The 16299-nt window shown below is 41.8% G+C and overlaps 1 protein-coding gene across 3 annotated transcripts in view; it reads left to right on the top strand.

Moving 5' to 3' along the window:
- The first annotated feature begins 817 nt into the window (after positions 1 to 817).
- The window catches only part of AKT3 (AKT serine/threonine kinase 3), a 149872-nt gene continuing 134390 nt past the window's right edge, over positions 818 to 16299 (top strand). The window contains exons 1-2 of one of the 3 annotated variants that reach the window (XM_069009909.1): positions 818 to 1262; positions 13462 to 13616. In XM_069009909.1, coding sequence (XP_068866010.1) covers positions 13571 to 13616 — 46 coding nt within the window. In that variant the 5' untranslated portion in view covers positions 818 to 1262; positions 13462 to 13570. Of the gene's footprint in view, positions 1263 to 1598; positions 1701 to 13461; positions 13617 to 16299 lie in introns of those variants that run through there. The other 2 variants (XM_069009912.1, XM_069009910.1) reach the window with 2 other exon arrangements.

Below are 16299 nucleotides of genomic sequence, written 5' to 3'. Positions count from 1 at the left end.
TGAACCTCAGGCACTGCTTGGGGTTGCAGGAGCAGGCTCGGCGGTGGCTGCGGCAGGGCGCAGCAGGCCAGGCATCCCCGGCCTGCGCAGCGCCAGAGGCAGCACTGCCGAGCCGGGGGACCGCCGTGCTCAGCACCCTGCAGTGCTCCGCTCCGACAATGCTTGTGGCAACGGGAAGAGGCAGACGCTCGGGAGCGCCGGTGTACGCTTTCTCTAGGTGTTTACCCGTTGGGGTAAGGCGAAGCCTGCAGACAATTAGCAGTACTAAGGCTGGCGCATCCACTAAACACTTCAACGAGGGATGAATTACTGCTTCCTGCGGCGTAACTGGTAGTTCTGTTCCTGGAGGAGTTTGCAGAGCCAAGTGGACCACGCCGGGTACCAGGGCAAGCTCGGGGCGGGGGGCTGTGTAACTGCAGAGTGCGAGAACAAAGGGAACAAACCCCGGGACACGCACACGGGGCTGGCGAGGGGCCGCGATGCCGAAAGGAGAGACCCAGGCGCGGTGCGGCGCAGCGCCGGCGAACGCCGCTGCCTGCCTGCATCCATCCATCCTCCCGCTCCCACCCGCGGCGGGACGGGACACGCCGCTCTGCGCGGCTCCCGCCCCTGCCTACCAGCCGGGCGGGCGGGCTGCCTCGCCTCGCCTCCCCCGTCCTCCCTCCTCCCTCCGCCGCTCCCTCCTCCTCCTCCCTCCCTGCCGCCCGCCCCCCCCACCCTCACCTCAGCCGCCCCCCTCTGTCTGGCTCCCCCCGCGCTGTCTGGCGGCCCCCCCGTCCCCGCCGCGCTTCTCGCGAGAGCCGGGGATGCCGCCGCCGCCGCCGCCGCCGCCGCCGCGGAGGGGGAGACACTCGGGGGGAGCCGGTGACGTCGGGAGTTTTCCTGAAAGTCAATAACGAGCCCGGCGGAGGCGGCGGGAGGAGCCGAGAGCGGGGCCCGGGCGGCTCCGGGGTGAGTGCGCCGGGGGGGAGCCGCCGCCGCCGCCGCCCTCCTGACCCCGCGCATCGATGCTGCGGCCGCGCTGCCCGCCCGGGCGCCTCCCTGCGTAGCGGGGCGCGCAGCTCCATGTAGCCGCCGCCGCCAGCGCCCTGGGGCCGGAGCCGCCTCCTCCCGCCCCCGCGGAGACACCGGCCGCCAGGGACCGCCGAGCCCGGCGGGGGGACAGGGGAGGAGGCAGCGGCGCCCTCCCTCCCCTTCTCCCCCCGAAGCCGCCGCCGCCCTCGGGCTCCACAGCAGCGCCCGCGGCGCCGCCGCCTCTGCAGGTACGGGGCGGGAGGGGCCGGGCGGCGGCAGGGGCGCTCGGGCGGCGGCGGGGGCGCTCGGGGAGGGGATGCGGGGCGGCGGGGCGGCGGCGCGGCGGCGCGGCGGGGCCGGGGCGGCGGGGAGCGCGGGGCGGGGGCGCCCGTGGCCTAGCCCCGGCGGCGGGGCGGGAGCGGGGCGGAGGGGCGGGGGTCGCCCCGCCGGGGGTGCGGGGCCGGGGTGGGGAAGGGCGGGGCGGGGGCGTTTCGGCGGGGAGAGGTTATGTAACGGGGGAGGGGGGGCGGCCGGGGCAGGGCAGGGCGCGCGCCCCGGGGGCGCTGGGTGCGCGGGGCCGGCGGTTCCCACGCGGCGGCGGCCCCTCCCCGCCTCCCCCTCTCCGTGTCCGTGCGGCGGGCGCCAGTGCCGGGACTAGCGCGGGATTTTATCCGCTGGGAACTTCTGTGCGTGTGCGCGAGCGTGTCCGTGTGTGTGCGTGTGCGCCCGTGCAGCCCCTGCGCTAAGAATAGCTCCGCGCCCGCCGGGCCGCCGGTGGCAGCGCCTCGCACAAGGGATGATGATGCTGCTGCTGCCGCCGTCGCCGGCTCTGGCTGCAAGTAAACAAACCGGCCCCCCCGCTCGCCCCCGCCCGCCCCGGCCATCATGGAGGCTGCGGCCCACATGCAAAAGTTGATGCGCAGCCGGCTGCCCCGGGTGACCGGCGGCTGCCCCGGGCCGGGCCTGCGGCGGGGGCTGCCCGGGCGGGGTCCCGGCAGGTGCCGCCGCGGGGCGGGGAAGGCCGGGCGTGCCCGCGCTGCCCCGCCGGGGGTGCCTGTGCGGGGAGCCCCCGCCCCCAGAACGGTGCGAGCGGCGGGGGGCCCTGCCTGGCAGGGGGTCAGCGCGACGCCCCTCCGCAGCGAGATCGCGCCGCTATATATTGTAGTTTAAATGCAAATGATCGTGATGTAACGAGCACTACCGGGCTTATAGGCTGCGGGGTTGCTTTGTATGGGCACCGCTTCTTAGTTTACTTCTGGATGGGAATCCAAGAGGCGTGAAATAGCTAGGACTGTTTCATGTTCTCTCATGATACGTTGATTAAACGTAAAAAAAAGAAATCTTATTTCCCTGCAGCTTAAAAGGAGAAACAATTTAATCTCTCTTGACCTTTATTCGAGTTTTTTTTTTTTTAATTTCTACCATTAGTTATTAGTTGACTGGCTCCTTGTATATATCTCATATATCTCATACATCATCTCATAATTTATATGAAAACCTGTCCCAGTCTCTGATTAAGAGTTTTATTACAAAAATTATGATGTGCCTGATACCTGCACTGCTAACTTTTTTCGGTACTGAAGAAACATAGAGCAGTCTCTTCTGCTAATGTTTGTTTAGATCTTGCTAAAACTTTGGTAACAGGCAAACATGGTTCTCCGCACTTTGCACATAGATGTCTTTATTTCTCAAAGCAAGAAGCATGCAGATAAGTAGACTTTAACTTATGACAGGTAACATTTTAAGCATATTTCTGTCAGCTGCCCTATAGGCAAGATCTGCTTGTTTACAGGAATATGGAAAGAGTGTACATGAGGTAGAGAAGGAAGCTTATTTTGGCTCTTAAAGTAAGCATATTAAGTTTGTAGGACTGTTTGGTTTTGAATTTTTTTTTTTTTTTTGGTAGGAACCTATGAATCGACCCCAATATCTTTAATTGGATTGGATTACTAATTGTAGTCCTTGTGGATATATTTTGGTTGGATGCAACCAGTAAGTCAAGTTCAAATAAGGGCCGAAGAAAAACTTCAGAGATAAGATGCCTCTGTTTCCTAGAAGGCTACATGTGTTGTTTGAATAGCTCATTTTTTTAGTCTGATGTGAGTGTATGGTGTGTGTGTATACGCAGATAGTATTAACAAGACTGTCTTGTTTAAGGCAGTTTATTCTATGGTGCATTACTCTAACTAGGTTTGAATGGATTCAGTAGTCAGTTTCATAAATGGGTTCACAGGAAGTAGTATTTGAGTGTTCTACTCACTCATTTGTTCTGCATTTTGGGGGCAGGTGATGTGTTTTTAAGCAAAATGCTGCCATTCTAGGGGAAGTAGGTGAGAATTCAGACAGGTACTAGTTTTAACTTGGCCCCAGTTGAAGTAGATACAGTTATAAGGCTTGGATAGCATTGATATGCACTAGAAATTGTTGACTTTTTGATACTGTAACAAATGCTTTGTGAAAGGGACAATACTCTGGTGTGGTTTTTAAGCTTGACTCAAAACCACTTACTAGAGCTCTGCAGTTGTTTGTAACGCAAGCTTGTGTTTGCAAGATACTAACCAGAAACCGTATCTTGACTTCCTACTGCATTTTGCAACAGCATGTATCTGAAGTTTCTATTATAACCAAAAGATCCTTCAGACTACATGGAATTTGCCTAACACCAAGTGGTTGTGTGTTCTTTCACATTTTCCCAGTTTAAGGAGACCTATTGAATAATAATTTCTACTCCCAAGCAGTATTATTTGCTAAATAACTTTTAAATACTCAATTGTTTTGGAAGTTATGAACCATTACTAAAGTGGTTTGTGTTAAAATGCATTTGAAATTTCTGGGCTGTTCTGAGTATGAAGATGATACAGTTTCTTGTAACTGTTTGCTTACAGTTTCATTTTGTGCTGTTAATGCAACAGGTGCTGTGAACTTGGCAACGTAGTAGCCTAGCTTTCCTTCAGTTTTGAAACTGAGACCCAGTATTTGGCATCTTTTATGGCTGGGGCATGCTACTAATTTTAGTCCACATTGGAGAGTGGAAGGCCGTGGACATATACTGACTGAAAACTTCGTTGTACCATACTTTCATTTTGACATGGATAATGCATAAATGAATTGATGTCCTATGAAAGGAATGCACCATACTATAAATGCATGTTTTGTAGCGGTTTTGGTTGTGTATATAACAAAAGTCCTCTGTTCTTTTTTTCCAACTAATAAAATAAACGTTCTGTTCAAAATGTGCAATACTCACCTTGTGAACTACAGTAGCAATTCAAAAAGAGTGAAATATGTGTGCATCCGTGAGTTTTAAGGTCAAAAGGTTGCTTTTATTTTCAGTCTTTGTATGAAATTTACAACTCACTTCTTGTTGAAGTACTTTCTTTTATAAGAAAAGGTTGCCAACTTAAGTGCCCTTTCAAATTATTCTAGAATATTTGATTAATTTGTTTATCTTGGATTCTCATTCTGTTACAATAGGGCTAATAAGAATACCATGGAAGGGGCAGGGGTGCTTTCTAGCACAATATGTAGTTCAGGAAGTTTTGCATTGCTTGCGAGGAAAGGTGTGGTTTCACTGAGAAACTTGCTTGTTGACCAATATGTTTTCTTTTTGCTGTACAGAAGAGACTTCCTCAGGATCACAGGGTGTCCTTGGTAAATAAATGTGTTGCACTAGTTACTCTTCTTTGCAACAAGTTGTTGTGGTATAGAAAAGATTACTTTCTAAAGATAAGTTACACAATAGCTGGAAAAACTGATTCAAGGTGCTTAAAAATTAATCTATTAAAGACAGGGAAACAACAACAAAAACCCCCAAAACCAACACCAAACCCCACCCAAAGTCCCAACCCAACCCAAAACCTACCAGCAAATAACAAAATATTGAATGTGAAATTTAACTTTTTGGTTTTTTACTTAGCATAAAAATTTATTTTTAGAACTGTGGTTTATATGTTTATCTTGGGTAATTGTATGAACAACATTCTGGACTCCCTGTGTAAAGAGAAGAGTTTATAAATGAAACTTATTTAGGCAAATCACTAGTATGTACTAATAAAAAAAAAAAACCTGCAGAAAATGCAAGGGCACAGTAGGTGATTATTTGGTGTTTTGTCCTTGTTCCATGACTCTAGATCAATTTTAAGTATGGGCATCAGGTAGTTTTGATGCATGCCAAGGATTTTAAACAGATTGTTTTTGCCTTTATTATTCAAAGATGTTGTTCAGGTGTAGTAGGAAGATGTAGCAAAATTCATAGTTCCAAAAAAATCCCCCAAGATTTAATAACATTAAATGTTGCAGTCAAGGAGAGTAAGCATATTTGGCTTGTGCATGTGAAAGTGCTTACTTTTGCTCAATTTAAATGTTTCTTTCATTTTTGATACTATTCGTGTCAAAACTTACTATGTTTAGGATAAATAATATATGTTTAACCCATCTTGACCAATCTTTTTTTTCCACCTATTTCTATGTGACTGTCTAAGTGTGAGTCACACTGATCAAAAATAGCATTAAGAACACATTGTTGCCCTGTGGTTTTTTTTTTTTTTTTTTTTCTGTAATATCCTGACTAAAGAGCAGTAGTGATTTTTAAATTCCCTTAAGAATGCAACTGGGACCTCAATATTTCATGTGCATGTCTGAATGACTTCACAGCATGGTTTGCCAAAGTTCCCTGTGTTGTCCACGTGACAGAGTTGTTTGAATGCCTCCTATAGCAGGAGCAGAGCTGAAGACCCTGCCTCCTTTTGATCAATGAAGATCTGAGCACTGCCTTTTTGTAGGTGTGGAATGTCAGTGCCCAGGAGTCAAAAACTTCTTGTACAGCTGGTTTAACACCACAGAATAAATGCAGTGCTTCTCAGATCAGTCTCAGCAATCTTGCAAAACAATTTCTACCAACATACACTTATTTTTTTCCCTAAGCATTAAGTGTGTTTCTTGAGATACGTAATTGGTGCAGCTTGCCTCATGAGCTTTTACCGAAATTATTATATCTTTTTCTAAATGTTTTAATACATGTTGAGACAGCATTAAGGTTGTACATGAGAGTTTCATGTAATCTGGCTTTTCATATAACATTTGCTGAAGACCTTCACCTGGTGAGCTCTGCATCTGTGCGTAAGTTAGGGTTGTAGAGAATTCCTTCTGTCCTTAGGAAATTCGGATCTCAGGTTGATGAGAATAATGCTTTTTGGGTGTGAACAAGAAAATCCAAAGATTTTGGGTTAGAAGTTGATTATGTTCTAGTCATGTTGCAGTGTCAGGATTTGACAGTAGGTTCTGCAGTGTTTGGTTGCTCTGTAGAAAGGAATCACTAAGTTCATTCCTATTACAAGACAATTCAGAATTTGATTTGTTCAATGTAGACATAATAAATAAAACCTACTATGTAACAGTTTAAAAGAAAGCTATTTGGTAGGCATGTCACTAAACTTTTCTCATCTTTTATATTAATAGTTTGATAATGCTTTTTTTTTTCCCAGTACTTTCTTGTTACTCATGAGTAGTTCACATATTTCTGGTTTTTATTCAGCGGTGTGCTTGGTCTTTTATGCACAATACGGAGCTGTGCTGCAGAGAAGTTACCATCACAGAAGTAATTAAATGCATGAGCTTAATGAAACTTTGATTTGTATCTCTTGAAAGGTATCTTTTAAAATCTCTCATCTCAGAATGACTAGGAATTTCCAGATTCTTTGAACTTTTGAAAATTTTTTCCCTGAGTCTTCTAGGCATAGAGAACTAATTCTAGTTTGTTTTAAAAATATGGATCTTATGTTTATTTTTTTCTTCATTGTTTGAGTAATTTCTAAACTATGTTTTTGAGGAGCAAAGGAACTTTGTCTCTAAAAGGCAAGAATTAGTATTCCTGCATGAATCCTTGGCAAATTATACTTATTACATGTGTTTTGAAGGGTTAAGTAACATTATCATAGTTGTGATACTCAGCTCAGCTAATCCTTGATTTGACTTCCTCTGAGTCTCAAAACTCTCCCAAGATCATTGTCTCAGTTTTTTAATGTGTAATTTTAGCCCTCCCTTAATCTTTCTACTTGAAATGTATTATTTGGTTACATTTCAGACATACACTCTAGTATCTCTGCTTCTGTCTGCTTTTCAGCTATTGTTTTATGTGATTTGAGGGGGACAAAAAGGATTGAAAGCATTTTTGTCAGTAAACACAAGGCAAAACAATAGGTTGTTAATGTTTCACGTGGGATTCTAAAGAAACAATTTAGTTACATTTAGAAACTTCCTTTATACCTTGGTAAACAAAGGCAAGGGTGGCTTTGTTCACCTTGCTTTAATTATACCTTTGTCCCTTAAAATAACTTGCTTTGTCATTATAATAGGAAATAAAATGCAGAATGATGGTTTCTTTCCTGATAAACTTATTCAGTTGCAGAATCTAAGTAAAACATCTAACTTGTATATCAATATTTTAGTGTGCCAGCATTCTTCTAACTAGGCTTATCTGAGCATATATTAGTTATGTGAAGCTTTTTGACATACTGAAAGCAAAAATAGAACACTGCAAATATTAAGCATACACGTAAGCATGCATTAAAAAGAGCTATTTATGTTTTCCAAAGTGTGTTGGTTTTCCTTGCCACAAGGTGTAGGCAGTGTCATTTTCCTATAATGTCCCTCATTATTCCAAATCAAAACTTATGAAGTAAAGTTGTTATGAGTTGTTATGAGTAAATTTCTAATAACAATTTTCTTAAAGTCATCGAGGCTTTTAGTATGAAATGTAGTTTAAAAAGTTTTTGCAATGCTTGTCATGGAGAGATCTTGGGATTTTTCTTATATTTGTTTTAAAAACTGCAAATATGTCTACTTAGGAAGTACTTAAGGTATCTTTCAGAATTTTAATTGTGTATACATGATGTTTACTATTTTTTGAATTTTGGATCTATTTTCTTTTAATAATCCTATTTTTGAATTTCTTTGTCTTGTCAAATCAGTTCATCTTTTGTGTTGGTTTGATATTGTGGTTTTTTTTGTATTTCTTTTTAAAATTTTTAATTGACTCTAATGTGGGACAAATACTGTCTGCCGAGAGGTTCCTTTGTCCTCAATCCAAGTTGTGATAGTATTTAAATCAGTCAGTATAACCAGAATTCCAGAATATTTAGTTTATAGAGACCTGTATAAATACTTCATGTTTTTTAGTTAAAGCACTCACCTGGATGTGATTCTTCCATTAGCAATGTATTCTAATTTGATTTAGGGAGTTTTGTAGCGATCTCTGTTCTGCCACATAGTCTTTTGTGTAATTTTTGATGATGTGCAATATATCCTCTAATTGTTTGGCCAACTTTGCTAGGGGAGGAGGATATGCATGTGTTTTTCATATAATTAAAACCTGGATCTCAGCTTCCATTCCAAAAGATAACTCTGTTTTTAGTTTAGAGCCTTGACGTTTTGAATTCCTTGTTCTGGGAGTGCAACCTGCATTGGAAACAGCTACAACCTGCTTGTTTGTTTGGGAAGAGTCAAACTTAAATTTGAGAAAAACTCTTAATAGCTTGATCTGCTACAAAAAAAAAGCCCCCAAAGCAAGGAAACAAACATGTGTGTGATGGAAGTCACTAGAGGATGACTGAGAACTGCTTTTTTGGTGATGTGTGTTTTGTGTGCATGCACAAAATGATTCAGTTACTTTTCTGAAAAATAAGGAGATAGAGATGATGAGATTTGGCTCTGCTTACACGGGGGACCAAAGAATCTCAGTGAGTCAGGCAGAGGGAATCAGAAAGGTTCACTTAGTGTTCTTTTTTCCCCAAACATTTTACTAAACAAATGATTACTTGTAAAAAAGGAAAGTGGTAGTACTCATCTGTTAAGAGACAAGGTTGGATGATTCACTCCGTTGATAATGGTACAAGAAGTTATGGAGATCATCTCTGGAAGCCCTGAAATTGATCCTGTTGGTATTCTCTCTGGTAACTTTGAGTTGGTAAATGTGAGAGTATCTGTTTTTTCTCAGCTCCAAAATTGTTGAAAGTAGAAGCCTGTGTTTATGAAAGTTCTTACAACAGAAAACTGAATCATACAATTTACACTGAATTTATGGGTGCTGTCTTCTTTACTCAGCTGTCTCTTGTCACGGGGAGAATGGGAAGATGCCCAGATTCCAAGGGAGTGTTGTCTGTTCTTATGAATCTCAGTGGTAATTCACTTGCACATAGTGGTTTTTAAGTGTAGACCTGAACCACAGTTTTTAGTTCTTCTGGTTGGAAGGGATTTCATTCCTTCTTACTATTCACCAGGTGTCTGTAGGTAGCTGACTGCTGTGATGGGCACAAGAGCCTCCTTTAATTTAAAAACAGAAGCTGGGGAAAAGCCGTCTTCCTTCTGAATGGTCCATTGCTCATTTTAATTGTCGATCTTATAGTTCCCATATGGTAGCATCATGAAGTAAGATGGTTCTTCTCTATATTGCTGTTATTCTTAAAGTTCAAGATGAAAACCAAGAAGGTGTTGGCTAGTTTTTACCAGGCCTCAGGGAAACTATGAGCCTTAGCACAGGGATCTAGAACTGTGTTGCATGTAATAATCTCTGCTTAATCTTTAGTCAGAAAGTTGCCTTTGCAACCCTTGCAGCTAGGAACTTAAAAATATAGTACTGGTTCTTTAGAAGTGTGCTGAATTGTTTCATCTCACACTTTGAAAGTGCCTTAATAACTTCCTGAAGAAAAAAGGAAAAGTTGTGCATTTTTAATGAGATAAACCCCCCAGCAGGTGTTTACATAGAATCATTTAGGATAAAAAAGATCTTTCCAACACTAACCTAATACCACCAAGTCTACTGCTAAACTGTGTCCCTAAAGTCTTCACATCACTGACTGTAATGGAGTAAATTTTTACACCTGCATCGTAAAGTATGCTGACAGTGGGTTCTCCTATGTATTGTGCATATAAATGACTATCTGATACTGTCTGCAGAATACACACAATATAGTGTTGGAAAAATGTCTTCCAAATTTGATAAGATACAAAAAAAGGGGGGGAAAAAAAGCAATCTGGCAGTCTGATGTGTTCTCTATTTGCTGGAGAAAATATGAAAACAAGTTGAAGTCTTCCCTGTAGGAAGCAGCTGTAATGCAAAACATCGTCAACTTCAGTTCTTACCTGTTTTTCTCCTATTTATGTGGGTTCATTCTATATAGCAGTAAGGTAAACTGTAAAAATTACTGCATACCAGCTGCTGAAACTTCAAGTGCTTTGGGAGAGCAGAGTTGATTGCTACCAAGTATTTAAGTTCCATGCCAGATGTGCAGAATAAACATTTCTGTAGCTTTTCTTGAAATAGTTGAACTATAGATGAAATGCTGTTTCATGTGAGAGTTCTTGTCCCATGTGTTTCAGACAACTCCTTTACATCTATACACAATTATTCTTTATTACATCTTCAGGGAAGAAGGTTTCTTTGTGAGTATTTCTCATTATAAGGCCAGTTTTAGTCATGATAAGAAGTAGTTCTCAAAATTCTTCTCTTCTGGAGCTTTGCTGAGTGACTTTTAGAGTAAAAGAGTTCAGCTTTTAGAAAGGCTCAAAGGCATTTAATAAGGGATAATATTACAGATGCTTACAAATGGCTTCTTGAAAGTGTAGTGTGCACATATAACCTTATTTTCATTGGTCTTTTAATGCTTTGATTTATCTCCTTCGTCTTCCTATGTAATTCAGCTTGACTTTTAATTACCCATTAATGGAGCAATCAATACAACCATAGAACTGTTGATAATTCTAAAGTTGTTTCTGGTAATACTGTGAAGCTAAACTGGGGATAGTGCAGTTAATTTTTTCTCCATAATTATGTGATTTTTGTATTTTGGGGATTTTGTTCAAAATTCAGTAAAGCAGTACATGTGATGGGTGGGATGCAAGCCTACAGACATACACTTGAAGTTGTTTGAGGCACTGTCTGATATGAAAGTTGGTCATAGATCACATTTTGATTGCATAACACTAACTTAATTGCAATCAGTGGGTAAATAGGGAGCTTCAAGCATGAATTCATTCATAAATCATGGACTGATTGATCAGTCTGTGGGCAGACAAGATTATTGCTACTTAGTACAGAAGTTAATTTCTTATAGCTATGTCTTTACCAATAAGAATAAATCATTGCACTGTTGACAAGTGCACACCAGAAATGGAAAGTACATTAAATTTGCCAAAAGGGTAAAATGTATTGCCAGGCCAAGGTAAATACTGAGTGTTACATTGCTTCTTGTGTCTTTATAGCTGGAAAAAAAATTCAACTGTGATTGCTTCTTAAAGAATGCCATGAAAGTCTTGTAGAAAACTGAAGTTGGGTGTTTGGAAATTGATGTGCTTACACTTCCTTCCCAGAACAGCTGCTCCTAGGTCACAGCTGTTTGACACCCACCTCTGGGCTTTGTAAAGATTTATGTGTTTGTAATAAGAGCTGATGCTGTGCTGCGGTGATCCAGAACGGCGGAACAGCAGCCTGCTTTCAGGCGCGTCTTAATCTGTCAGATCTCTTTTCATGCACAGCTGATAGACTTGCTTATCTCATTTGAAGCATGCAAACAAAAGTTCTGATAATGTGACCCAGAAATTAACTCTCACACTAGTAAGGTGCAGGATGTGGAGATGCATGTTTTGGTTATTTCTGCTGTACTGGCCGGCGTACAATATGACGCCTAAAGTTAGATCAATTAACATTAGTACAGCAGTCTCATGTCCTTCCAAAATGCTGTACATAACATTTCCTTTTAACTCTTATGAAAGCTTAAACAGGGTGTGTTTGTATAGACACAGGTGTGTGGTGTCCTGCTGGACATGACAGGGTGTGATGCCAGTGCCAAAGGTTGTGTGTCACCTGCGCAGGTCTCATGGCCATATCTGCCAGTGCCCTGGGGATGTCTCAAAGACACTGTAAATATTACTTAAACTTTACAGTTCTAATGAGTTTAACATTGTGATTTTTACTTTCATGCAGCCAAATTACTGAGCGTTTTTGAAAAAGAATAGTTTAGTGAAAGCAAGACTTAGGTGAGCGCACTAGAGTGTTTCTGTAAAATCAGGTTGTACTGTATTTTTGTTGCGTACCACTTGAAAAAAAATACTCCTGCCAAGTTCTATTTTCCATGTACTGCATCCATACAGAAGTAGCCTTCCATCTAGCTGCTGTGTCGTGCAAATACACATTTTTCAAATGATAAATAAGAAATAACCTGTATGTCTGTAATGGTTCAGTTTTAGGTTTGTACTTGATTGTGTTAAAACAGCTGATTTCCCAGTGCTTTCTTCATTCATTTGTTGCACAGATTGCTTCTAGCACAGTCATATTTGTTTCCTGTTTATATTTGTTGGTCAGTCTTCTAAATGGATGTGTATGGGCTGCATTTGATAGCAGTGAAGTTGTGTGTGGGTTCCTGTTCTGTGCCACCACTGTGTACATGTGTGCTCTTGTGTGTAGAGCTGTAGAAGGGTGTTCCTGCACCATCAGAGAAATCCCATTTCTTGGCTTCCCATGCTTTTCTGGATGAGCATTATTTGAATGCTTCTCTTTATTTTGAAGGTTGGAGGGGAAAGGCAGTTTGCTGGCTAAAGGAAAAATCTCCTGGCCTCTGGCTTCTCTTCCTACTTGATTGTAGTGCTATTTATCTCTTCTTCACAGCTGTTGGTACTCTGGGAGTGAGGTGGTCAAAATAAAGTGTCGTGGCTTATGACAGTGGTATGTCCTGTTCCAGGACTAACTTCCCTTCTCTGCCCTGCAGGCTGCGGTTTGTAGGGAAAAGAGCACTCCTGTCTCTGCCTGGCTTAAAGCTTTGAGAGAACATGCACTCCTTCTTGTTATAAACTGAACATAGGGGGTGTTGTTGGTTAATTTGTACTTATAAGAAGTTGTTTTTCTGTTTGTGTACTTGGAGATGATGCTGTTGTTGAAAAACTCCTGTAAGTTCAGGATTTGTATTGTCTATAATGAAATTATACTGGAAGTAGCAAGAATGTAACCTTTCATTCAATTTTCTTGCACTCTTAATATGATTGTAGGTAGCCATAATAGAGGAGGCACTTGTCCATTGCATGGATTCTGATGATTGTAGGAGCAGGGAAAGCTCCTGTGTGTTCAGAGCTGGGCCTATGAAGCAGTGACAGCATGCTGCTGCCTTTCATTTAACAGCATCCTGTGCATTAGTACGAGAGAATTCTGCTGTGCACGTTTTATAGAAGTGCCATATGACTTAAATTTTAACACGTTCTGCTGCTTTGTAGTATTGTAGTGTTCATGGAAAATGTGCTCGAAGACTAGAAACATGATTGTGTTATACAGTTAATTAAAAATAAAGGCAGATTTTTATTATGAGCTCAGTCAGTGAAATGCATCAACAAAGACTTTTTTGTTGGCTGTCAAGTGAGAAAAACAGAAAAGACTCAAATTCTTTCTCTAATATTTCCTTCCAGTCTGACTCATCAGTAGAAATTGTGAAGAGCTGCAGAAGAGAAGCCAAACAGACAAGCTGATAACTCAAAGAAATACTCTTTTGAGTTTGGGGTTCAGAGTGGAGTCATCATGAGCGATGTTACCATTGTGAAGGAAGGCTGGGTACAGAAGAGGGGTAAGTTCTACCTTTTAATGGAAAGTGCTTCTGATGTCTCATACACTGTGTGCAATGGTATTACATGGTATTACAGAGATGAATGTTCTTGATTTATCTTCTGGTCTGGAGCAAGCTAATCTGACCGTATGGAATTAGTGGCCATTAAGGCCTTGTTGGTATTGAGAGGTAACCCTCAGCACTGCCCCTGTTTGTAGGGGTAACTGACAGTGCAGAGGAGGTTGGACTCAGTAATTCCCACTTCACCTTGAACCTTGTTGCTGCAGCTGCTGTTGCCTCTGTGTCAGACTAAGCTGGCTGTTGTGGCAGCTGGCAGAGGCAGTAATAGAGGTGTGCAGTCGAAGGTTGCCTGGAAGCTGCTGTAGATGTGATACTTTCTGTGAAACTTCCTGGATGTCAAAACCATTCAGTGTGGCTCAGCTTGTATTACAAATGCAAGTAGTCCCAGTAAAATCAACATAACACTTGCATAAAGCTCAGCATGCACCTAATTACTTAGCAGACCTGAAAGCCATATGATTAAAGAATATGTTCCTAACAATAAGCCAGTATAAAGAATGATTTTCTGTTATGTTTGAATTCCTGTGAATTCTTGAGATGTCTCTTTAAAATGTTTCACCATGGGATTTAAAAATTTTTGGAGGTTGCTGTATATTAAGCTTTGATTGTGAAACCTCTAGAAATACCTGGCATTCATATCATATCATGAACTTTGGATGAAATCTTCCATGCTTCATGTTGCTCTGCTTTAGGTTGTGGTTGCACATATGATTATTTTTGAAAGATTATAACCTCTCTCACAGACAGAAGGTGACCTGGATTTTAGGGTGATTTATGCCATGAGTTTCTGAGTTTTATGAGTTTCTGTGATCCTAGCCCAAAAAGATTGGACTGAAATAGTGGGAAAAAAATTACCCTTTAATTTACAAAGAAATGCTTTGCTTCGATAGCAGTGTGTGAAGACAAAGATCATTATTAACTTTGTTATTGCAGATTGACATTAATTGTCAAATAAGGCAAGAAAATGAGAGAAAAAGTTTATTATTCTTCTACTATTCCTGCATAAATTGTATTTCAGGATGCATTATGGGTATTGTAGATGAAAATGAGCTAAACTATGTTAAGCTTAAGGCCTACTTCCTATTTTGGAGTATATACGTGTATTTATAACAAATTATATTTTACACGACAGGAACTATTTAAAATTTTAAATTAGTTTTCCTTTCCACCTTGTTGTTGTTTACTCAATTTGGAGAACTAATTTCCTTTTCTGATTATTCATATATATTTCTTTCAAATGTATTTGAATGGTTAGGATGCTTCAAATAATTTTCTTTTACATGGCATCAGTTCTTTCATGTAATAGTGCTCATTCTTATTACAACTCTTATCAACTCTGTGAGCACTGGATATGCATATATTAATTACTGGGATCCAGAAAAGGATAATGTACAATGAAACTCAATGTCTTACTTAATATTTGAAATTCTGAAATGTAAAATAAAGGTTTTTCTTCTCACCCTATTTTGCTATCTATTAATTGAAGAAAAGCCCACTGAGTTGACATTTTGATGTCAGTTTTGTTAGTAATTGTTTTCTTTTCTAATTAAAGACATTTCATGACATGCATTTTTCCTTATCATAAATAACTTCGAACTTATGGTTGGTTTTTTTTTCTTCTTGCTATAGGTAACTGTGTAGGATTTAGTGGGAATTTTTAAAATTGCATCTATATTGTCCTTAATTTTCCTTGTCTGACTTATTCTGGTTATTGGTGGGTGAAAGTGTTTTTTTTGTTTGTTTCTGAAAACAAAAGGAAAAGCATGGTTGTGTTTCACAATGTTAAGAATTCGTAAGCATTTCATTCCATGGTTATGCATTTTGTGTAATTACAACTTTTACTCTCACCTTGTACTGGAGCAAGAAAATCAAAGTTGTTAAGTGCATTTGTTAAATGTTGCCAAGAAAAAGTATCCCACTTTAATCTATATTCTGAGAATTGGAATATGCTCAGTAGACACTTACTCTGGCAGCTAAATATTCTCTGTGCTAAGAAGCATCGTGGGATTGGGTAAAGCTGTCTTGCTTCCACAAGCAATCATTCTGTTACAGTTTTAAAGTGGATTCTGATCACTAACACTCCATGCTCGTTGGCTCAGTTCACAGGCTGGTTTTGATGGGTACAAGCCACGTTCCACCTGGAGAAGGGTGAGTGTGGGATCTCTTCTCCAGGCAGACACTGAATGAATTCCAGCCCCAGTGGCGGGTCCTTTGGACAGCCCTGAGTCACGTGAATGGTGCAACATAAATTTCTGAGACTCCAGACTGAATTTATCTAGAAATAAAACTTTTAAACCCTTCCTGCTGGGAACATAGGGGCCTGGGCTTCTTCGGTTGACTGATCTGTTTTCTATGATGCCGAATTACTTGGTCGTGTGACTACAGCCCTGGACCTTTAAAAATTGTCCCCTTCAGCAGTCAGTGTGGTTTGTGGTACAAGGAAAAGGAAAAAAATCCAACTTCTCTTTGTGATTCATAGCCCAATCAAGGAGTGTGAGGATGACTTGAAGGTATTGGGATGAAAAATGGTTTTGGGGAGCTCTCTAATGAGATGGGCCATTACAAAGGCGAGTTAGGCGAACTCAATGTAGAAATGAGAGAGGAGGACTAAAAATAGAGCTGG

The sequence above is a fragment of the Aphelocoma coerulescens genome, chromosome 3 (assembly GCF_041296385.1).
Source record: "Aphelocoma coerulescens isolate FSJ_1873_10779 chromosome 3, UR_Acoe_1.0, whole genome shotgun sequence".
Classification (NCBI taxonomy): Eukaryota; Metazoa; Chordata; class Aves; order Passeriformes; family Corvidae; genus Aphelocoma; species Aphelocoma coerulescens.
This window is presented reverse-complemented; position numbering and strand designations above follow the sequence as displayed.